This window comes from Symphalangus syndactylus, chromosome 1 (assembly GCF_028878055.3).
Source record: "Symphalangus syndactylus isolate Jambi chromosome 1, NHGRI_mSymSyn1-v2.1_pri, whole genome shotgun sequence".
Lineage (NCBI taxonomy): Eukaryota > Metazoa > Chordata > Mammalia > Primates > Hylobatidae > Symphalangus > Symphalangus syndactylus.
Window position 1 is genome coordinate 62,617,471 of NC_072423.2, and position 23,646 is coordinate 62,641,116.

Genomic DNA, 23,646 nt, shown 5'->3' on the forward strand with positions numbered 1-23,646 from the left:
AGTATAATAATAATAAAATTAAAAAAAAGAAATACATTTGATAAGGCTATAGCTGCCATAGACATGGCTTCCTCTGATGGATCTGAGCAAAGTAAATTGAAAACCCTCTGGAAAGGATTTACCATTGTAAACACCATTAAGAACATGGATTCATAGAAGGAGGTCAAAATAACATTAATGGGAGTTTGGAAGAAGTTAATTCCAACCCTCCTAGATGTCTTTGAGAGGTTCAAGACTTCAGTGGAGGAAGGAACAGCCAATGTGGTAGAAATAGCAAGAAAACTAGAATCAGAAGTGGAGCCTGAAGATGGGACTGACTTGTTGCAATCGCAGCACAAAACATGAAGAGATTGGAGGGGCTTATGATGAGTGAGCAAAGAAAATGGTTTCCTGAGATGGAATCTCCTCCTGGTGAAGATGCCGTGAAGCCTGCTGAAATGACAACAAAAGACTCAAAATATCACATAGGCTTAGCTGATAAGGCAGTGGTAAGGTTTGAGAGAAGTGACTTAATTTTGAAAGAAGTCCTACTATAGGTAAAATGCTATCAAACAGCATCACATTCTACAGAGAAATCATTCGTGAAAGGAAGAGTCAATCGGCTGGGTAAACTTCACTGTTGCCTTACTTCAAGAAATTGCCACAGCCACCCCCACCTTCAGCAACCACCATCCTGATCAGCCAGTAGCCCATCAACATCTAGGCAACACCCTCCACCAGCCAAAAGCTACTGCACACTTAACAGACTACAGTACAATGTAAACTTAACTTTTACATGCACTGGGAAAACAAAAAATTCATGTGACTCACTTTATTGTGATATTTGCTTTAGTGCAGTGGGCTAGAACCAAACCCGCAATGTCTCTGATGTATGCCTGTATATCTTAGTTGAAAGTCATCAAACTTGGTTTAATCAATAGCTTATATCTGAAGAAAAAGAGACTGTATAAAATCATACAGAAAATGTACACTCTCAATACTTTTTTTTTTTTTTTTGAGAAGGAGTCTCACTCTGTCACCCAGGCTGGAGTGCAGTGGCACAATCTAGGCTCACTGCAACCTCTGCCTCCCAGGTTCATGCCATTCTCCTGCCTCAGCCTCCCAAGTAGCTGGAACTACAGGCGCCTGCCACCACGCCCGGCTAATTTTTTGTATTTGTAGTAGAGATGGGGTTTCACCGTGTTAGCCAGGATGGTTTCGATCTCCTGACCTCATGATCTGCCTGCCTCGGCCTCCCAAAGTGCTGGGATTACAGGCGTGAGCCACTGCACCCGGCCAATACTTTTATAAAACATCTTTATTGAGATAAAATTCAAAAATCATAAAATTCACCCACTTAAAGTGTACAATTTAATAAGTCTTTGGAATACTCATAGAGTAATATTATAGTTATGCAACTACTACTACAATCTAAGTTTAAAATATATATATTTTTGAAACAGGGTCTCGTGCCTTCACGGCTCGCTACAGGCTCAACATCCTGGGCTCAGATGATCCTCCCACCTCAGCCTTCCAAAGAGCTGGGACTATAGCTGTGAGCCTAGCTAATTTTTTGTAGAAATGGGGTTTCACCACATTGCCAGGCTTGTATCAAACTTCTGAGCTCAATTGGTCCACTCACCTCAGCTTCCCAAAGTGCTGAAATTACAGGTGTGAGCCATTGTGCTCTGCCTAAAATATTTTCATTCCCCCAAAGAAACTATGTACCATGTATCCATTAGCAGTCACTCCACACTGTTCCCTCCCCTACCTCCACACTGAAGCAAGCAATAATCTATTTTCTGCCTCTGTAGATGTACCTGTCCTAAAGATGTCATATAAATGGAATCATACAGTATATGGTCTTTGTGACTGGCTTTTTTCACATAACATGTTTTCAAGGTTCCTCCATGCTATAGTATGTATCTGCATTCATTCCTCTCTACTGCTGAATAATATTCCATTGTACGAATGTATCACATGTTGTTTATCCATTCATCAGTTGATAGACATCTGAGCTGTTGCCACTTTTTGGCTATTATGGATAATAATATGGAGTGGTGTTTTTATTTCTCTTGTGTATATTCCTAGGAGTGAAATTGCTGTTTCATATAGTTTGACATTTTGAGGAACTGTTGAACTGGGTCCAGAGCAGCCACATCATTTCACATTCCCACTGGCAATGAATGAGGGTTCCAGTCACTCTGCATCCTGCCCATACTTGTTATTGGCTGTCTCGTCTACTGTAGTTAGCTTGGTGGGTGTGAAACAGTATCTTACTTGGTTTTGATTTGTTTCCTTAGTGATTTATGATACTGCCTATCTTCCTTGGAGAAATGTTTCTTCAGATACATTGTCTTTTTTTTTTTTTTTTTTTTTTGAGAGACCGAGTCTCGCTCTGTCACCCAGGCTGGAGTGCAGTGGCACAATCTTGGTTCACTGCAAGCTCCACCTCCCAGGTTCATGCCATTCTCCTGCCTCAGACTCCCAAGTAGCTGGGACTACAGGCACCCACTACCACGCCCAGCTAATTTTTTGTATTTTTTTTTTTTAGTAGAGACAGGGTTTCACTGTGTTAGCCAGGATGGTCTTGATCTCCTGACCTCGTGATCCACCCGCCTCAGCTTCCCAAAGTGCTGGGATTACAGGCATGAGCCACCGCGCCTGGCCCTGTTGTCCATTTTTAAATTGGCTTGTCTTTTCATTATTGAGTTGTAACCGTTCTTTACATATTCAGAATACAAGTCCCGTATCAGATATATAACTTGCAAATATTTTCTGCCATCCTGTGGGTTGTCTTTTCACTTTCTTGATTGTATTGTTTATAGCACAAATGTTTCATTTTGATGTAGTTCAATTTATTTATTCTTTTGTCACTGTGCTTTTAGTGTCATGTCTAGGAAACCAAGGCCTAACCCAAGGGTTCTATAGTTTTAGATCTTACATTTAGGTCTATGATCCACTTTGAGTTAATTTTCGTGTATAGTATAAGGGTCCAACTTCATTCTTTTGCATTTGTGAATACTCAGTTATCCCAGCACATGGTCTGGCTTTGTCACCCAGGCTGGAGTGCAGTGGCATGATCTCTGATTACTGCAACCTCCACCTCCCAGGCTCAAGCCATCCTTACCACCTCAGCCTTCCGAATAGCTGGGACTACAGATGTGCACTACCACGCCTGGCTAATTTTTGTATTTTTTGCAGAGATGGGGTTTCACCATGTTGCCCAGGATGGTCTCAAACTCATGAGCTCAAGCAATCTGCCTGCCCTGGCCTCCCAAAGTGCTGGGATTATAGGCATTGAGCTACTTTGCCTGGCTGAAAAGACTATTCTTTGCCCACTGATGTGTCTTGATGTCCATGTCAAAAGCAAATTGATCACAAGGCCGTGCGTGGCGGCTCATGCCTATAATCCCAGCACTTCGGGAGGCCGAGGCGGACAGAGCACCTGAGGTCGGGAGTTCGAAAACAGCCTGGCCAACGTGGTGAAACCCCATCTCCGCTAAAAATACAAAAATTAGCCGGGCATGGTGGCACACACCTATAGTCTCAGCTACTTGGGAGGCTGAGGCATGAGAGTTGCTTGAACCTGGGAGGCGGAGGTTGCAGTGAGCCAAGATCATGCCACTGCACTCCAGCCTGGGTGACAGAGCAAGACTCTGTCTCAAAAAAAAAAAAAAAAAAAGTAAATTAATCATAAATGTAAGATTTTATTTCTTAATTCTCACTGATCCATATGTCTATTCTTATGCTCATACCATATTGTCTTGATTACTTTGTAGTAAGTTTTGAGAGTAGGAAGTGGAGTTTTCTTTTTCCACTTTCCATTTTTTCCTTCTTTTTCAATATTATTTTGGCTATTTTGAGGCCCTTGAGTTTAGGATCAGTTTGTTAATTTCTGCAAAAAAAATAAAATGCTATGATTGTGATAGACACTGCATTCAATCTGTAGCTCAATTAGAAAAGTACTGCCATCTTAACGATACTCAGAGTTCTGACACAAAACATGGATATCTTTTCAGTAGTATTTTTAAAAATGTTAAACTGCTTTAATTTGTATCATTATGGAAATAAAAATAAGCAAACAAAACTATGGGGCAGATACCGTGCACAGAATAATGAATAATTGTATTCTGGCCCCCTATTTCTTGAGAATTTCTCATCATTTAAGAGCTACACAGAGCTGTTTATAGTCCTTGATTTTAATAATGCTACCACTGGAGCTATAATCTAATAAGGAGCTAAAAATATATATACTGAAATATTTATTACAGTACTTGCTATCACATTGAAATATTGGGAAACAACAGTCAAATATCCCAACCACAATTTCCCAACAACAGGAAAATAGTAGATTATTAACACAAGGGAAATCTAAGTAGTCTGCCTGCATATCAATTATTTACCTAAAAAATTATGTTAATACTTGTAAACATCAGATTTGTAAACAAAATGCAGAAAGTCTCGTATGTATAAAGATTACAAAATAATTTTAAGTAAAACAGCTTAGAATGTAATTATCACTAGGTTACTTTTATGACATTGCTTAACATCTTAAAATAATTATGTATATGTTTTGAAATGAGAGTATCTCCTTGTCACCTGTAGCAAGCAGAAGGACACGTTGCAACAACCCACTTACTTACGTGCAATTCAGCACTAATGCTGCTGAGTGGCAGAATCGCTTTAGCAATATTGCTAGAAAGGTCACCTAGCAATAGATTATGCTTTTGCCCCCTACCCTTAGGACTATGTAGGCAAGGGAAAGCTCATCCTCTTAGGCACACATAATAAGCTTAGGGATATAAATCAATATTAACCTTCTACTTGCTTTTCAACCCAACAGATAGGTAGGGTTAAAAGGAGAGCAAGCGTATTGGGGTTACTAACATCTTCTCATTTCGGTAAACAGTCATTAAGCCACACAATATGGATTTATCTCACTGGAAAGTAAGATACAAATACATCCTTCATATCCTCTACACCAAATTAGATCAATCTCTCATTTTGTATACTTCTAAAAATAAACAGAAACCTTCTTTTTTGGTGCCTGAACATTAACAGAACCATGTAGGATGCAGGAAGAGAAGACTACAATTAACAGAACTTCAGGGAATTATTTCTCTTCCTGCATTGCCTTTTTCCTGATCCTATAAATAAAAACATTACATCATGCTGACAAGGCATGCTTCCAAATACAAGAGGGAGGCTTGCCCTTCAACAGATGCAAAGAAACACAGCCACCAAACAGCTCTGATAATGTCAATGTACCCTAGAGATGGCAGAGAGCACAGGCCCTTCTGCACTGGCCATATTCTCCATGATCCCCCAGGGTCTCCCTGTTCTTTCTTCTATCTGATAAATAAATCACCAAAGGGGTCAACGTCTGCTCTCCTGTCCCTGTCACAATGATGAACTGATGGGCTAAAGAATCACAGAGACCTCCCATTAATTCTGGGGGTCACTGATGGAAAATGGAACTTTACCTTAATAAACATACAGAAAGAAAACACTAAAGCCCACTTTTAAAAGGCATCTCTCATAGTTGATGGCACCCGAAGTCATGGATGGAAGTAAGGTCCAGAGACAGAACACAGGTGCACCGGGAATAGAAGTGTAAAGAAAGTCTTTCACACAGAGCTTCGTAGGGAATTGAAAATGAGGGGGAAGAACCTCCACCCTCTTGAAAGGAACCAGCAAACCCGGGTGACATGAATATGGCGACGTAAAGGTCAAGCATCAAAGCCATCCCCACAGACACTGAGAGAGTTTGGGGGAAGTGCATCCTATCATTGTCCCTTTCTCAGCAGGAACGGAGTGAGGGAAGGGGAGGACACAACAGAGTGGTGGACGGGCAGAGAGGGCTGTGTCTTTTCTGAAAAAACAAACAAGGCACCTTCAAATAGGAGAAAGATTATATAATGAGGCTCCCAGGGCAGGACCATAGCTACTTGATGACTTCAACGTTGCAGGACTGCCTAGTCTTTACTGAAATCCGAACTGTTCCATTCTTGACTCCCTACAGATGATGCTGCCAATACATCTGGAGCTCACTCAGAGCCAAGAGCTGCAGATGAGGTGAAGACACCAACGTGATTTTTACCTATGTCTGTGTGTATGTTAACATCTATTTGCATGTATGTGTATGTGACAAATACACACCAATACAAATATAAAAGATAAAGTTCATTTAATGTATTTACTTTTTTACTTCAATTAAATTTAATTCGGTTCTTTATAACCCCATTTTGAAATAAAAATGTGACTCTCAAGAAATGAAACTGATTGTTTAGCCAGCACACTGGAATTTAAATAGCTGATTTGGTCCCCTCCTTAGGAGATCATCTTATTTCAATTATCAAGACATTTTTGCAACTTCTTCTTTGGAACTGACTTCAGAAACACATTTAGGTGCCACAAGAAAAGTAAATAGTCCTTGATAACCAACGCCATTTCTTAAAAAAGAAATGACATAGAGCAATAGATCTTTCTACCAGTAGCCTCATCTATTCATTCAGCAAACATACATTGAGGGCCAGTCCTATGCTAGGCCCAGATTTCGATCTCCAAAAACCAAACCTAAGGTTTTAAAATGTCAGCATGCAGGATATTCACAACGTATGGGCTCAAGCTCAGGAGACAGTTTCAAAATAAAGGTCAGGAGTTCAAGACCAGCCTAGCCAACATGGTGAAACCCCATCTCTACTAATAATACAAAAATTAGCCAGGCATGGTGGTGCACATCTGTAATCCCAGCTACTCGAGAGGCTGAGACAGGAGAATCACTTGAACCCGGGAGGCAGAGGTTGCAGTGAGCCAAGATTGCACCACTGTATTCCAGCCCGGGCGACAGGGCCAGACTCCGTCTCAAAAAAAAAAAAAAAAAAACAGTTCTCAAAATGCTTGCATAGGAACTTTGTTAGAATATGTTCATTAACTTTATAGAAAACTACTTTCATTTATTTGAATATCTGAACACTTAGAGGTAAATAATATTAAAAATTAGTTACATTACTAAATAGTCACACCATATAAGGTATGTGTATGAAAGCATGTATTTACAGAAAACCAGATCTTTACATGTCACAAAGTAGATTGTTAAACCTGAAAGAGAAAAAAGTTGTGTAAATCTGTATTGCTTAAAGAAGAGCAGAGAGAACTGAAAACAGTTTATGAAAATACAGACTTGTCCCTAATATTATAAAAATAATCAAGAAAAATACTCATTAATTGCTTGTATCTTAACGGACATAACACTACCATAGGTTTAACTGAATGAAAATTAAGTGAACATTAATGAAAAATACAGAAATTCAAAATTATAACTACCAATTCACATTTGAAAATTGAGATTCCTATATAACCCATTGGTCAGCCTCCTAAACATTGTTTGCATTGTGGAAATTCAGGGACAAGTAAACAGCTGTATAGTACATACATCTCCTATAGCTACACTCATAACCAATTTTGCCAATCACAGGCCTTGCTTTATTGACAGCTCTCAACACCAAACAAGTTCTTTTTCCCCAAAAGAAAAAACAAAACACGAAAATCTGATACCTGACTTCCCACGGTTAAGCACTCAGTAGGAATAATAACCACCATCACACCATTACTTAGACAGCGTTTGCCACATGCTAGGTACTGTATTCACACATTCATTCCCCCCAGCAATGTAGTAAGTCACATGGGAGGAGTCAAGGAAAATAGGATCAGCTGTAAGGACAACATAAGTGGGCAGAGAAAGTTCGAGGCACAGTACTATAGACAAGCAGCGGGGAGAAGCGGAGGCAGCGAGACAAGGGAATTCTTTCTGCAGTTTGGCAAAGAGGATCCTGTGCTCACCAGCTGGGGTGCAAACGGACCTCACCACCATGGTGCAGCACTCACTGCAACATCAACTGAGGCCATAACAGAAAACAGCGAAGTCACCACAACGAGGTTTATGCAAGTGGCATGACGGGAGCAGATCTGTGGAAGAAATCCTCCTATATTTACTCTACAGAGTCCCAAACAATGAAGGGCAAAGTACGTAAAAAGTTAACAAAACTAAAAGAAAAAGTGGGCACTGAACAGGATTTGAAAATAATGAGTACAGAAGAATGAACACTGACGGGCAGATTGAGCTAGTCACCCTGCATGTTAGCAAGCTTACACAAAAGCAGCTGTTCAAATAATTTCACAGATTCTGAGTCACTGAAGAAACAAAGATGGTGTCATATAATGCGCCTGCCCTAAATTAAAGCCCCTAGACCATGTTCTGTGAGTACGTGTTGATAAAAAGAGCTCAAGGGGCCCTATTTCTAACCTGAATGCTCACTGAAAAAGAAAAAAAAGTTCTTTGTAAGCAAATTCATTGGAAGGAGTCATGTTTGTTTCATAAACTGAGTCAGGGCCTTTGAGGCCTTACAGAAAGCCTTTGGCAAGGGCTATATCACAGCCTCCCTGGGCAGAGTTCCTCATCTGCAAATGAAGGATGACACCATCATTTCTGATACCTTCCTACACATACCTGGGAAGATCAATGAAACACTGCTGTCTGGACACCTTGGGGATAATAACAACCATATTTCAAGTTAGCCTTAAAATCTTTTCATCCTCTGGGCCTTTTGGAATTCTACACTTTACTCATCAATGCACCAATTAGAAACAGTAACCGGTCACCATGAATTTACTGTCCCCTTGTAATAAGTATCTGTTAAACACTAAACCCAGCAAATCTCTGTTAAACACTAAACCCTGTAGCATCGTGTTCAAAGCTACTCAGAACTTATGTCTGCCCTTTAAGAAATCTAAATCTAAGAAAGCACTCATCCCGAGGCCAGGCACAGTGGCTCACACCTGTAATCTCAGCACTTTGGGAGGCCGAGGCTAGAGGATCTCTTGAGCCCAGGAGTTTGAGACCAGACTGGCCAACACAGGGAGACCCCATCTCTAAAAATAAAAATTCAAAAATTAGCCAGGCATGGTACCACACACCTGTAGTCCCAGCTACTTTGGAGGCTGAGGTTGGAGGATCGCTTGAGCCTGGAAGGTTGAGGCTGAGGCTGCAGTGAGCTATGACTGTGTCACTGCACGCCAGCCTGGGCAACAGGTGAGACCCTGTCTCAAAAAGGAAAAGAAAAAAAAACAGTGAGAGAAAAAGGGCTCACGAGCCTGTATGCAAAGAAAAACAATTTCAAGATAATGAGAACAAAAACAATTTGGACACAGGTTTAAATAATTCAGATCTTGGTGGGCTTTCTGAACTATATTTCAATTTTATTTTATTTTATTTTATTTTATATATTTATTTTTGAGATGGAGTCTCGCTCTGTCACCCAGGCTGGTGTGCAGTGGCGCAATCTCGGCTCACTACAACCTCTGCCTCCCAGGTTCAAGCGATTCTCGTGTCTCAGCCTCCCAAGTAGCTGTGATTACAGGCATGTACCACCATGCCCAGCTAGTTTATTGTATTTTTAGTGGAGACAGGGTTTCACCATGTTGGCCAGGCTGGTCTCGAACTCCTGACCTCAGGTGATACACCTGCGTTGGCCTCCCAAAGTGATGGGATTGCAGGCATGAGCCACCATGCCCAGCTTGTATCTCAATTTTCAACTGATAAGATAATCTCCAAAACACATCTTCCATATACAAAGCGCTTAGAAAACTGCTCTGCATGGTCTTCAGATTTAAGGAGTCACTTTATGAAGGAGAAAAATGACTGGGAAAGTAATATACACTCCATTGCCTGCATCCCCACCCCAAAAAGAACAAATCATTCCTGTGCCCATGAAAGTATTTCTAGGCAAAAATCTTCAAAAGGACTCATGGGGGCTGATTTCTCAGAGTGCCTGGTTAACTGGAGGACAGATGTTGTTAAAATCTCAAACTGATTCCCTGATAACTATTGGTAACAATGTAGACAGAGCAGCTATTATAACAGCTATCTTATTTCATAGGTATGATTAATTTCTTTTATTTTCATTTTTCTACAAATCTGCGTAACCTCAAACAAGCAGATAAAAAAATATGCAAAGGAGAAGTAGACTCCAAAGGCCAGCGCATTTCTGGTTCTGGAGTGAGACAACCCAGGCTCACTCACTGGGCAAGCACAGAAAGTTGCCTGAAGCCATCTTAGATCCTTGTTTATTTTTTCTATAACATGCAGATGACAATTTTATACCTATGTCACAGGGTTGTTCTGAGGATGAAATGGGAGAGCGTGTGTAAAGCTCTTGACACAGTACTGAGCCAAATTAAGCACATAAAAATATGATAAAAGCTCCTAATATTTCAAAGCTCATGTTGCCCTGATATTTAAGGCAGTAACTTTTGTGTAAGTCAATTGTTAGCCAAGATCAAAGTTTAGAAAGAGATTATTAGTAACTCAGAGAGGGAAAAAAAATGTATTTTGTATTTTTCAACTCAGCAACTAAATAATGCTCACATGCCTTAGGCTGGAAGTGCACCAATCTCGTGTCATTAGCAATGAGGAATCTTACCCCTACTTTGCCCACATCTTCTGAACAGAAGGTAACTGACTAACATCCTGGGTTCCTGGAAGAGTCTTCCCTAGCAATGATGCAAGGAAAGGCAAAAGAACAAAATGCTCCCGGGCCCTGTGACATTCTGGCTCATTTTAATACCAGTGTCAAGTGAGAATCAGAGATTTGATCATTGGAAGCTTTATTTTAAAAAGATGAGGAAGGTACAGTACCTCTAGTCGTTGTATCCGTCCCTTGAAAAACATAAAGAGGGAAGAATTTGGATAAGCAGCTTCTTTTTTAAGGAGAATTTCCTTAGCTTCATCCAGGCCTGCCTTGTTATCACTGCCATCCAAGGCAAAAAACGGGCGGACTACAGTATGATACCAGAGCAGAGCTAATCTAGAGGAAGAGGGAGAGAAACATTGAGCACATAACTTTTCTTATAACGTTTTCATTTTTCAAAACTCCAGTATGTGTTCTTCCAATGCTACTCTTTCCAAAAAGCTTACTATGCAGTCTCTGAAGAAGTAAAATCAGAGACTTTCCCCATTTTAATGTTAATATTTGGAAAACTACAACTTTAGCACAATATATAAATCAGAAGACACCCTTCCCTCAGGGGAGAGGAGAATAAAGTAACAGGAGCATTTAGCTTTTCCGAGCCTTCTAGATGGATCGCTGAAGAGATGGCTGACATAAATCTCTGAATTCTACACTTTACTCATCAATGCACCAATTAGAAATGGTAACTGGTCACCATGAGTTTACTGTTCCCTTGTAATAAAAGCTTTATTTATTTATTTTTGGCAAAAGGAAAATGTTTTCTCTTGTGTTCACAAAACTTAGGGTATAAAACTAGAATCTAACTTTAAATATCATGTACAAATAAATAGGTCAAAAGGAAAAAGAAAATTTCAAAACAAAGAATAAAGTTAAATATGGAAACCACAGACAGAAATTATACTAAGTTGGGTTAAAATAAGTGAGAGGATAAGACAAAGGGCTCTTTCTCTGGCCTTTGAAGATGCTCAATTTAAAAAACAAGCAAATAAATAAATTACTTCAGACTCCCTTGCTCCAAACTCATTACTTAAAAAAAAAAATGGCCATGTTAAACTAGGTAAACAAAACAGTCATTGGGATTTGTAATCCCAGCTACTCGGGAGACTGAGGCAGGAGAATTGCTTGAACCAGGACCCGGGAGGCAGAGGTTGCAGTGAGACGAGATCGCGCCACTGCACTCCAGCCTGGGCTACAGAGCAAGACTCTGTCTCAAAAACAAAACAAAACAAAACAAAACAAAAACAGACAAAAATGTTTAACCAACATGTCAAATATTTTTATGTAAATGCATACTTCTGGTGTACTTATAAATTTGGTTCTCTTACGGAGCTCATACTAATTACATTATTTCTATTCATTTCTTTATCAGAGATAAGCATAAAATATTAAGATATAAACAGACAAATGATCACAAGTTAACAAACCTGTTAATTCACATTAATAAAGGACAACTGTGTACTTGAATGAGTTTAGGGAGGCATAATTTTTTTAAATGAAAAATTAATGATATTTTAAATAGCTATCAGTTGATTAAGAGTTAACATCCAAATTTCTCAATACTGATACAGGTAGAAATAGAGGTAAGGTCCTCTGTGATATCAACATTTTTGGGGAAAATTTTGACAAGTGCTGTAAAGTTAGACAAAGAACATCTGGAATCTTGTTAAATTACTCAAGTTACAAATGGTAGATATTTGCCAGACTAAAACAAACAAACAAAAAACACATCACTTTTAACTCATGTAGAAATTGGTGAATTCTTGTTCTAGATAGTTATATCAGCTTCCTCATGCTCTCCTGCTTAAATAATTATTATTTAAGTTTAAACCAATGAACATAACATGACTCAGTTTAGTGGAAGAGCACAAAATATCCATGTCACATATAGGAAACCACCTTGAATCTTCAAGGAAAATTACCCAATGTGAGGATTCTTTATAAGAATAAAAATTTCAGAACCACAGAAAAAGCTTATCAAATTTGCACCTCCTAAGTCCAAAAATCAGAATCGTGAATCTCAGAGACTATGGTCAAAGTCACAAAAACTGCTTATAAAATCGTTTGAGGTTTCAAAATACATGACTTGTGAGACTAGTGAACAACACCTTGTTCTCTAACTAAAGTCAGCTTAGAACCACCACCACGACCACAGAACACAGTCCTTGGTGTTGCACTGAAAGACATAAGACACAGTATCCTGTCAACCAACCATACATTTTACCTGAAGTTTCCTTTAAAGTCTTTGATTGTCGTTTACTTACTTTCAACACTATATTATCTACCAAAGCATTGCAATACAGCTACTCACGTAGCTAAAGGGGCCTTCATGTCCTTACTTTCGCTTGCATACATCAGTGAAGAAAGCCCCTGTAGGCGGTCTCCAGGAAAACCCAGCAGGTTGATGATTTTGAGCAGGTTTGGGGGCACCATGGATATGCAAAGGTGAAAAAGGCCATATCCAAAGCTAACAGCACCTTTCAGTCTGTTCAGAGACTCCTCAGACACCCCTTCAGCCACAATGTGATTATCATTTGCAGCATCAGAAGTCAAGGACTCTTCAGTTAGCTTCTTCTGATACAGCTCCTGAAGCGCATTGATGTCCAGATAGCATTTATTGTAAATCTTCCAGGCTTTCCTAAGGATCCACCCACCTTTGATATAAGCTAAAAAGAGAAGGGAAGGAAAGATTCAAAAACATTCAAAATAATTTTTCTATTTCTATAGTAAAGGATACTGAACAGTAACCTGAAAATCAAGCCAAAAATGTAAAAAACATAAAAATCATTATGTATTGTTGTACCCAGTATTCTTATAGTGCTGTCTTATTTCTCATCAGTCTCCCTTCCCTACACTGGATGATGATTGGTAAGCATGTGTGTTTCTGCTCATTGTTCTATGAAGCCCTTCACGCAGTACCTACATAATGGTATGTAATATGCATTGAATGAATGAATGAATCACCTGAATCCAACGTCTTTTCACGTGTTCTGTGAAACCCTCCGTTGCATTTCTGAATTACTATACTGCTTTCCTGATAAACTTTTTTATAATCCTTGCATTTGTCTACCCTGTGTTACATTCCTCCTCAAAAGCAAGTTCTTGGTCTAGGTCTAGGTGACCATTAAATTTCTAGCCAAAGTTGGGCGCGGTGGCTCATGTCTGTAATCTCAGCATTTTGGGAGGCCGAGGTGGGCAGATTACTTAAGTCCAGGAGTTTGAGACCAGGCCGAGCAACATGGAGAAACCTCATCTCTATAAAACATACAAAATTTAGCCAGGCATGGTAATACACACCTATAGTCCCAGCTACCTGGGAGGCTGAGGTGGGAGGATTCCCTGAGCCCGAGAGGTTAAGGCTGCAGTGAGCCACAACTGTGCCACGGCATGCCAGCCTGGGTAACAGAGTGAGATCCTGTCTCAAAAAAAAAAAAAAAAAGAAAGAAAAAAATGTACACCCAAGCACCAAGCATTGCATCTTGCCAAAAATAAAAATAAAATAATAAAACAAACAGGCAAAAAAGATTAATATTTACTGGGTAAACAAATAGCCAGTTTATTATCAAAAAAGTCATTCATGTTAAATGCAAAATGTAAAGACCTCCCAATTCATGCATATCTGAGGCCTACTGTGTGGCTTAAGCACACCTTATCAGAATGGCTTTATTTGGTTTATGAAATTGGGGTTTATCCACTGCCCCAACCACAGTGAAATAGCAATAAAAAAGTTACTGCACAGCAGAAGGTGCAAATCTCTTATCTTTAAAGCCACTTCCACTATTTTCTGTTGGGCCAATTTTTCTTAACAGAGCCCTCTTAAGAACACATACCACAAAGACAACTTGAAGTATAAGAGGTAAGACATGGGATTTACCACCTCCCTCCACCACTGGCCCCTGTCAGGACCCTGCTGTTGGCCACTCCTCCTAGGAATATTTTTACCTTCAGATGAGTAGGAAGGGCAGGGGGAGGACAACTTACATGGGACTATCTGAGTGCATCATCATCGCATTTTTGAGGAAAGGATTTTCTGTAGGGAATTTTCTGTAAAATAAAGTTCTCTCATAACTATGAGAGAGCTTATCCACTTGGCAAAGTTATTAGTATGATACCAACTCTGACCCTCATGCACAAATGGACAACATGAACCGTCAGACTTCCAGGCCCTTTAGACAGTAGGAAAAGAGGTTTTCAGAAAGGCATTTTTAAATTTCAGAAAATATATGAAATAAAATCTGATTTACAAAAACCCAATATTGGAATTGACAGTGTGATCTAAGAATAGATGTGTAGAAAAGAGTTGATGCAGCAGGCCTGACTGCTGTCCTTCAACAGAACTGCTAACAAGGTTGGCCCTTGGCTGGAATGGGAGCTTGGATTCTGGGCAAGTTCTTACCATTTCCAGGACTGATAAGAGTGGCTCACTGTGTGCACCTAAACTGTCCGCACAAATAATATGATGTACATTGAACACTGATTTTTCTTCTGGGAGTCTGGAATTTGTCTATGTGTAAGGCAGGGGTGCCTACATGATCGGCCCCCAATAAAAACTCTGGCACTAAGTCTCTAATGAGATTCCCTGGTTGGTGACATTTCATTTGTGTTGTCCTAACTCGTTGCTGGGGCAAATTAGCACATCTTGTGTGACTCCCCGGCGAGCAAAGCCTTGGAAGCTTGTGCCTGGTCTCCCCTGGACTCTGCCACCAAATGTGCTTTTTCCCTTTGCTGATTTTCCTTTGTATCTAAGGAACACAAACGAACTACAAAACATAATCTAAGCCCTCCAAATATCTACAATAAAATTAGGAAAGAAAACCAATACAAATGAAAAAATAAGAATGCAACATAATTTAGCTGTAAGAAGTCACAGCTGAAAATACGACTGTAAGATGAGTCTTGCATGGATGTCATCAAACCTGGGGGTGATCCTGGGGACCCCCAGTCCATGGTATCAAGCTATTATTTTACTTAAATGCATCAATTTTCTGACAAATGATGAACATATCACCCATGGGATCACATTTAAAAACAACTATCCTACAACTTCTGGGTGATTAATGTCCTATAGTCTACGTCCACTAAAAAGAATGCTATAGGGTAGAATGAACAAGTAAAACAAATTAATCCACAAAGTTTTTTTAGTAACTTTAAAATAATAAAAGTAATACATTTGAAACAATTTCTTTTCATTCATTCTACTTAACAAGAATATTTACTGTACAAACACCACATTTCAAGCACTGTTCTGGGTGAATTGAAGTGAAATAAGACAGAGATCTTTCCTTTAAGAGGCTCAATGACTTTTTCCCCTCCTAAATGGAAGCACTGTGGGAAAAGAAAGCCTGGAGAAAACCCTGAAGCTTCTTTTATACTAACAAAGTGGATTTTTAAGTGTCTGGATTGATCCAGCATACCCACAAACAAGAAAGATGATGCTCAGTTACAATCCAAAAAGCCAAAGATTTAACAGAAAAGCAGAAAAAAACAGAAACTAGAATATATATTCTTGAGAGCACAGAGGCAACTGGAATCTAACTGAAAACAAATAATCACTGGCTGCAGATTTTAAACAAATCTGTAAAACCCTAAAAATATCGATTGGCTATTGTTTCTATTATGTGCCTGGCACTGTGCTTGCCATCTGAGGAACACCAAAGAACTATAAAACATAGTCCAATCCCGCCTAATGCCCACAATAAAATTAGAAAAGAAAATAAACACAAAGGAAAAAATAAGCATGCAACTTAACATATATATTTAAATGCTTTATTGGGTCATATATAGAAAGAGTGAAAACAAATAATGCTGAGATGATGAGTGAATTGTTCTTTTTTATCTCCTTTTTCTGTCATTAAGTAGTTTTCCATACAGTAAACACATATATAAATTAGAGAGTGCAAAATAGTTATTGCAAGATTTCGGAAGAACACTTTACTCCTACCCATTCTTAACTGGAAATTTGGAGGGATAAATTTAACTCCATTTTATCCTGTATTTTCCAGGCTACCTCAGCTTTATTAAAGGAAGTGAAGCTTGCACTAAGGGAAAGGGAATGCCCCAGGAGAGAGGAGCAGGTATGCCAGTAGGAAGGAGCAGATGGGCGAGTGGCTTGGAGGCAGAGTGAAGCAGGGGGCACACTGGGACAAAAGGGTGCAAGCCCAACAGAGGAGTGAACACCTGCTCCTGGAGAAATGGCATCTCTCAACGTGACGTCGAAGGGACCAGGATTACAGACATGAATGCTAACAATTCTGACCTCAGGTGAGGAGCTACAGAAACGGATGGTAGAACTGGAAACAAATGTTTAGAATCCGTCCACTCCCGAGTGCGTGGAACTAAATCAATAAAACATAACAGAAAGCTCCACGGTGAAAACCCCACTCTTCTAGAATAAGAATATAATGAGTTCAATCCGTCTTTAATTTTGTGCCTAAGATGGGTGCCAATGTCTGAAAGCACATGTTAAAGTCTATGGTAACAAGCTGTAAGGTCCTTAATTTGAGCCAAGGAAACAGAACCCACCATTTTTGACTGAGTCAAAGATGATAAACTGAAGTATGTCAAAACAAACTTAATGCCCATGTCGAGAGAGGCTTTGCTTTTACTACATTCTGCGTCCAACTTGGCACTGAAACAGGTTCTTGGGACTTGCCCTACTCTCCATCCCACACTCTGTGAAGCAAAAATTCCAGCCACAGCCAGACCAAGCGGGAGGAGGCAGAGGCTGGGGGAGGATGCGGCACAGAGAACAGCATGCTCGGCACCGTGGCTCCTACAGGGGCCGCTCCAGCGGCTCCACGCAAGGACATAGCAGCTGAGTGCACGTCTTCCCAACAAGCAGAGAACACGCTATTGAAGAGCCATATGATCTGCACAGCCTTTCATCTGGCTGCTCTGAAAGGTCAAGTATAAATCATTCAGCTGTCGTTATCTCTATCTGTGGAGGGAGGTGGAGACAGCAGAAAACCACAGACAAGGCCGGGCGCAGTGGCTCACGCCTGTAATCCCAGCGCTTTGGGAGGCTGAGACAGGCAGATCACTTGAGGTCAGGAGTTCAAAACCAGCCTGGCCAACATGGTGAAACCCTGTCTCTACTAAAAAATACAAAAAAAATTAGCCGGGCATGGCGGCAGGTGCCTATAGTTCCAGCTACTCAGGAGGCTGAGGCAGGAGAATAGCATGAACCCAGGAGGCGGAGGTTGTAGTGACCCAAGATTGTGCCACTGCACTCCAGCCTGGGCAACAGACAATTTGTCCCACCTTATGAGGACCAGGCAACAACTAGCTGAGAGATGGAGGGGGCGAGAGGAAATCCTGCCCCATACGGGGACAGAAGTCTTCCCTGGGAAAGGGCAAGAGCTGCTTGCAAAATGGGAATATCGAGTTACATGAAACTGATCTTGGATAAATTTTGTAATTTTTCAGGGGGACTGTATCTGGTGCAAGCATCTACTAAAGCCTGTCTGTCCAACTGTCCAGGAAGAAGGCTGGTTAACCCATGGTAATTCAGGCTTGCCTTTCTTGTGTCCCAAATAATAGACTTTCTTTTTTTTGAGACAAGGTCTCACTTGGATTGCCCAGGCTGCAGTGCAGTGGCACTATCTCACCTTACTGCAGCCTTGACCTCCCAAGCTTAGGTGATTCTTCCACCCCAGCCTTCCGAGTAGCTGGGCCTATAGGCGCATGCCACCAAGCCTGGCTGATTTTTTGTATTTTTAGTAGAGAGGGGTTTTGCCATGTTGCCCAGGCTGGTCTCAAACTCCTAGAGTCAAGCAATCCACCCACTTCGGCCTCCCAAAGTGCTAGGAGCCACCATGCACAGGTGTGAGCCACTGTTCCTGGCCCAAGACTTTGAAGGACAAAAGATGATTTAGTTTTCACTAGTCAGCCCACTGCCTCGTTATCTTCAACCTTCACCAACAGACTTTTTTTTTTTTTAATTATACTTTAAGTTCTAGGGTACATGTGCACAATGTGCAGGTTTGTTACATATGTATACATGTGCCATGTTGGTGTGCTGCACCCATTAACTCGTCATTTACATTAGGTATTTCTCTTAATGCCATCCCTCCCCACTCCCCCCACCCCACAACAGGCCCCAGTGTGTGATGTTCCCCGCCCTGTGTCCAAGTGTTCTCATTGTTCAATTCTAACCTATAAGTGAGAACATGCAGTGTTTAGTTTTCTGTCCTTACAATAGTTTGCTGAGAATGATGGTTTCCAGCTTCATCCATGTCCCTACAAAGGACATGAACTCATCCTTTTTTATGGCTGCATAGTATTCCATGGTGTATATGTGCCACATTTTATCTAGTCTATCATTGATGGACATTTGAGTTGGTTCCAAGTCTTTGCTATTGTGAATAGTGCCGCAATAAACATACATGTGCATGTGTCTTCACAGTAGCATGATTTATAATCCTTTGGGTATACACCCGGTAATGGGATGGCTGGGTCAAATGGTATTTCTAGTTCCAGATCCTTGAGGAATCGCCACACTGTCTTCCACAACAGTTGAACTAGTTTGCAGTCCCACCAACAGTGTAAAAGTGTTCCTATTTCTCCACATCCTCTCCAGCACCTGTTGTTTCCTGACTTTTTAACGATCACCATTCTAACTGATGTGAGATGGTATCTCATTATGATTTTGATCTGCATTTCTCTGATGGCCAGTGATGATGAGCATTTTTTCATGTGTCACCAACAGACTTCTAATAGGCTCACTTCTCCAATCCCAATATCTTCCTGAATGGCATTACCTTTCCTCCATTGCCTCCCTTTAATTATGCCTGAGGTTGCAAATTTGTGAATTTTTGCAATCAGATCTTGGCGATGACCTTGAACAGTAGGATATAAATAACTCCCACATGCTTAGCGTTCCAATAATGGAACGCTAGGCATGAATGGATTTTAATATCCACCCACCATGTTCTAGGCAAAAACATCCTACCAGGTTCTAAAGACACAGAGAAGGAAACGGACCTTCATGCTTTATAAACCTCCTCAGGGATAAGGGATCCTTGATCTTCCTAAAGATTCAGAATCACTTGTTTCCTATTCAACCTCTATGACTAACTTATGTGTCTATGGCTGAAGTATCTTCCTGAATTAGAATTTATTTACTTACTTATTTGTTCCTACTGACAAACCATGAGTTCCCCCAGGGCATGAGATGTTTCTCATTCATCTCTAGACTACCAGCACCTATCATCTCACAGCATGTGGGCACATAGGAAACGCTCAACATATGTGGGGAAGAGGTGAAACAGCAGGTAGATTGCACAGTCCCTGCCCTCAAGGAGTACGTAGCCTAATACTTTAGGCAGACATGTAAATAAATATGAGTATTGCTATGTGATACATGTGGTAAATGGTGATGTACAGGGTATAAGTAATAGCACAACAAAGGCCAGATTGGCTGGGCATGGTGGCTCACACCTGTAATGCCACACTTTGGGAGGACAAGGTGGAAGGATCACTTGAGCCCAGGAGTTCAAGACCTGCCTGGGCAGCATAGTGAGACCCCAATCTCTACAAAAAATTTTTTAAAAATTAGCCAGGTGTGGTGGTACATGCCTGTAGTCCCAGCTACTCAGGAGGCTGAGGCAAGAGAATCACTTGAGCCTAGGACCTCAAGGCTGAAGTGAGCTATGATCTCCAGCCTGGGTGACAGAATGAGACCTTGCCTCTTAAAAAAAAAAGAAGCAGGATTGATATGAGGAGGGAATGCTATACAAAGGAGGAAGGCCTGGGCTGCACTTCATTAAGCATAAGAGAAAGATAAAGGGGTTAGGGGTGTTCCACACTGAGAGGGTAAGGTGAATAAAAGTTCGAGGCAGCAGGGGGTATTCAGGGAAGTGTGAGAATCTCGGCTCAGCTAGATGAGGTAGTGGAAGGGCAGGTGGCTGGGAAAGAGACAGGGTCTTATATGCCCCGCACAAAAGGAATTCAGACCTTCCCTTGCAGGTGAGGCACGCCAGCTAAGTGTTTAAAGCATGGGTTTAAGCGGTTCTGGAAAGATGCTCTAGCAGCAACGGAGTGTGTGGCCCAGAGGGAAGCAAGAGGCAGTGTGGCTACTATTCTAGCCCAGAGCTAGTTCCCCAGGGCACAGGGAGCACCCGAGGGAGAAGACTCCAAGAAACCTGGGTTTCTGGGCCACTTGGAAGGTGATAGCACAAGTAGCCAAACTAAGATGGGAGCACGTGGACAGCATCAGGATTTCAGTTAGGAAATGAGAAAACCATGGCTCAGGCCCTGGTTCTGTCATCACCAACAAGCTGCATAAAGCATTCAACTGCAACTGTCTCACCTGTCAAGTAAGGAAAACAATCTATCTGAGGAAAACTAGAGTATATATGTTGCCAAGAATACAAAGGTGAGAAAGACATGGGCCCTCTCTTCAAATCCAAAAGGAAATAAAGGAAACTTACAATAAAACAAGGTGGCAAGTGCTATAAAATATGTTTTAAAAATAATTTATCACAAAAGTAATATATTCTTGCTGCAATAAAAGACACTTGGATAACATAGTTAAAAAGATATAAAGTAGTATGGGAAATTAAAGAGATGATGGAGTAATTCATTATAAGGAAGTTTAAATGAGATAAACACAAGCTTTTTTAAAAGTAAGCAGCATTGACTGGGCATGGTGGCTCACGCCTGCAATCCCAGCACTTTGGGAGACCAAGGCGGGTGGATCACTTAAGGGCAGGAGTTCGAGACCAGCCTGGCCAACATGGTGAAACCCCGTCTCTACTAAAATTACCAAAAATTAGCCAGGAGTGGTGGCATGCACCTGTAATCCTAGCTACTCGGGAGGCTGAGGTACAAGAATCGCTTGAACCTGAGAGGCAGAGATTGTGCTGTGAGCCGAGATTGTGCCACTGCACTCCAGCCTGCGTGACAGAACGAGAAACTGTCTTTAAAAAAAAAAAGCATGAACCATTAAAAAGTTCGCATTGGCTCATCCCTACCAGAGCTCTGGCCTGTGTGTGTGCCCCTGGCCCCTCAGTGCTGCCCTGCTCCAAGGGTGGGGAGAGCCACCCATAACAAACATCTCCAACAAGGAGCTTTGCTCCGCCCCCCCAAGAAAATTATCCATGTAAAATGTTTTCTAAGAAATATGGATCCCAACAATGAAGTAAACAAATTATTTGTAGCTTAATAACCCGCTGGGTGTCTGAAAGGCAAATAGAGCACATTGTTGGTTGTGTCTGTTTGAAACAAATAGTGAGCTATTCACAAAGCAAATAACCACTACATAAGTTTATGACAAGCTGAGGCTTTCATGCCTATGAGAATTTCACTTCAATGTCAATATCACATTCAACAAATCATAGGACTTCAGGAAGAACCAGGAATGCTGTCAAATAATATGATGAACAGGATTAAGTAACAATAATATCAAACTATTAGAAGAATAGGCAAAGGCTGTGAAGATAATTTGTGAAAGAAATATAGTTTATGGATAAAATACAAAAGCATATTCAACCTCACCAATACCCCCCAAAAATGCACACCAATCTAAACGTTCATGAGGAATTGATTAAATACATTAGGGCATATCCATATGATCAACTAACACACTATTATTTAAAATTATGTTCTGAAAGTAAGTCATAGGGAAAATATCCAAAGTATAATTGAAAAGAAAAAAACAAGATACAAAATACTATAGATTCAATTTTGCAAAAAAATAGAGAAATACAAAGCAGATTATTAATAAAAAGAGATTTTCTCTAAATGGTGAAACTGGAGATGATGACTTGCTTTCTATCTTTCCAAAATATTCCATACTAATATTTAGTAATTTTACAATCAGAATAATCTTAAATATAAATACTATTATCTGATAATTCTCAGCTTCACGAGGGCAGGGACTAGGCCTGTGTTTGCTTATCTAACTAAGTGCTTAGCACACAGCATGCGCTCTATAATATTTGTTGAATGTATCAATGATTGAACAAATGAAAGACAGACATACTCATTTAGAAAGTTCTGGCTGGGCGCGGCAGCTCACCCCTGTAATCCCAGAACTTTGGGAGGCAGAGGCAGGCAGATCACGAGGTCGGAGTTCAAGACCAGGCTGACCAACATAGTGAAAGCCCATCTCTACTAGAAATACAAAAAGTTAGCCGGGCATGGTGGTGGGCAACTGTAGTCCCAGCTACTCCAGAGGCTAAGGCAGGAGAATTGCTTGAACCTGGGAGGCAGAGATTGCAGTGAACCAAGATCGCACCACTGCACTCCAGCCTAGGAAACAGTGCGAGACTCCATTTCAAAAAACAAAAAACAAAAAAGTTCTGATATACTCTCACAGTTTAACTTTTATTACATTTGCTTTATCCTCCTCTCTCAACAGGTATTTTCTTTTCTTTTCTTTTTTAAGTCTCGCTCTGTCACCCAGCCTGGAGTGCAGTGGAGTGATCTCAGCTCACTGCAACCCCCATCTCCCATGTTTAAGCGATTCTCCTGCCTCAGCCTCCCAAGTAGCTGGGATTACAGGCACCCGCCACCACACCCATCTGATTTTTGTGTTTTTAGTAGAGACGGGGTTTCACCATGTTGGCCAGGCTGGTCTCGAACTCCTGACCTCAAGTGATCCGCCTGCCTCAGCCTCCTAATGTGCTGGGATTACAGGTGTAAGACAAGGCACCTGGCCAGATATTTTCTTAATGGTTAAAATTAGCTCCTTACGAGAGTCCCTGAGTGTCAGGAAAAGGAAGTACAAAATCACAGAGCTCTTGTCTTGACCAACAAAGTCCCGATAAGCTCTGGTACTGTTTTATATCTGAGTCAGCAGTGCGCTCCAAATGGGGGATTTGACATTACTGCATTATAGAAAATTCACATGACCCATGAGTTCTTGACCATATAAGTAAGGTATTGTAAGAAGAGTCCTGAGAAGAGGGTTAAGGAGAAAAAGAATTATTGAACCAAAGCAAACAGTGAATGTACATCACAGAACATATTTTAAAAGAAAGATCAATTCTTACAAGTCCAAATTTCAGAGGTCAAAATAGAAGTTAAATTCCACTTTTGACTTCAGCCAAACAGAAGCAAAGCATCCTTCGTATGAGACAGAGACAAAGATAGAAAGAGCAAGAGAAACATGAAAAAGGGGGAAAAACTGGCTTCT

At 40.7% G+C, this 23,646-nt stretch overlaps 1 protein-coding gene across 2 annotated transcripts in view; it reads right to left on the bottom strand.

The window, feature by feature from the left end:
- Positions 1–23,646, bottom strand: part of TTC39C (tetratricopeptide repeat domain 39C) — a 127,932-nt gene that overhangs the window by 41,380 nt on the left and 62,906 nt on the right. For both annotated transcript variants that reach the window (XM_055235986.2, XM_055235976.2), the window contains exons 5-6: positions 12,820–13,174; positions 10,679–10,847 (exon numbers count right to left, since the gene is read on the bottom strand). In XM_055235986.2, the coding sequence (XP_055091961.1) occupies positions 10,679–10,847; positions 12,820–13,174 (524 nt within the window). The remainder of the gene's footprint in view (positions 1–10,678; positions 10,848–12,819; positions 13,175–23,646) is intronic.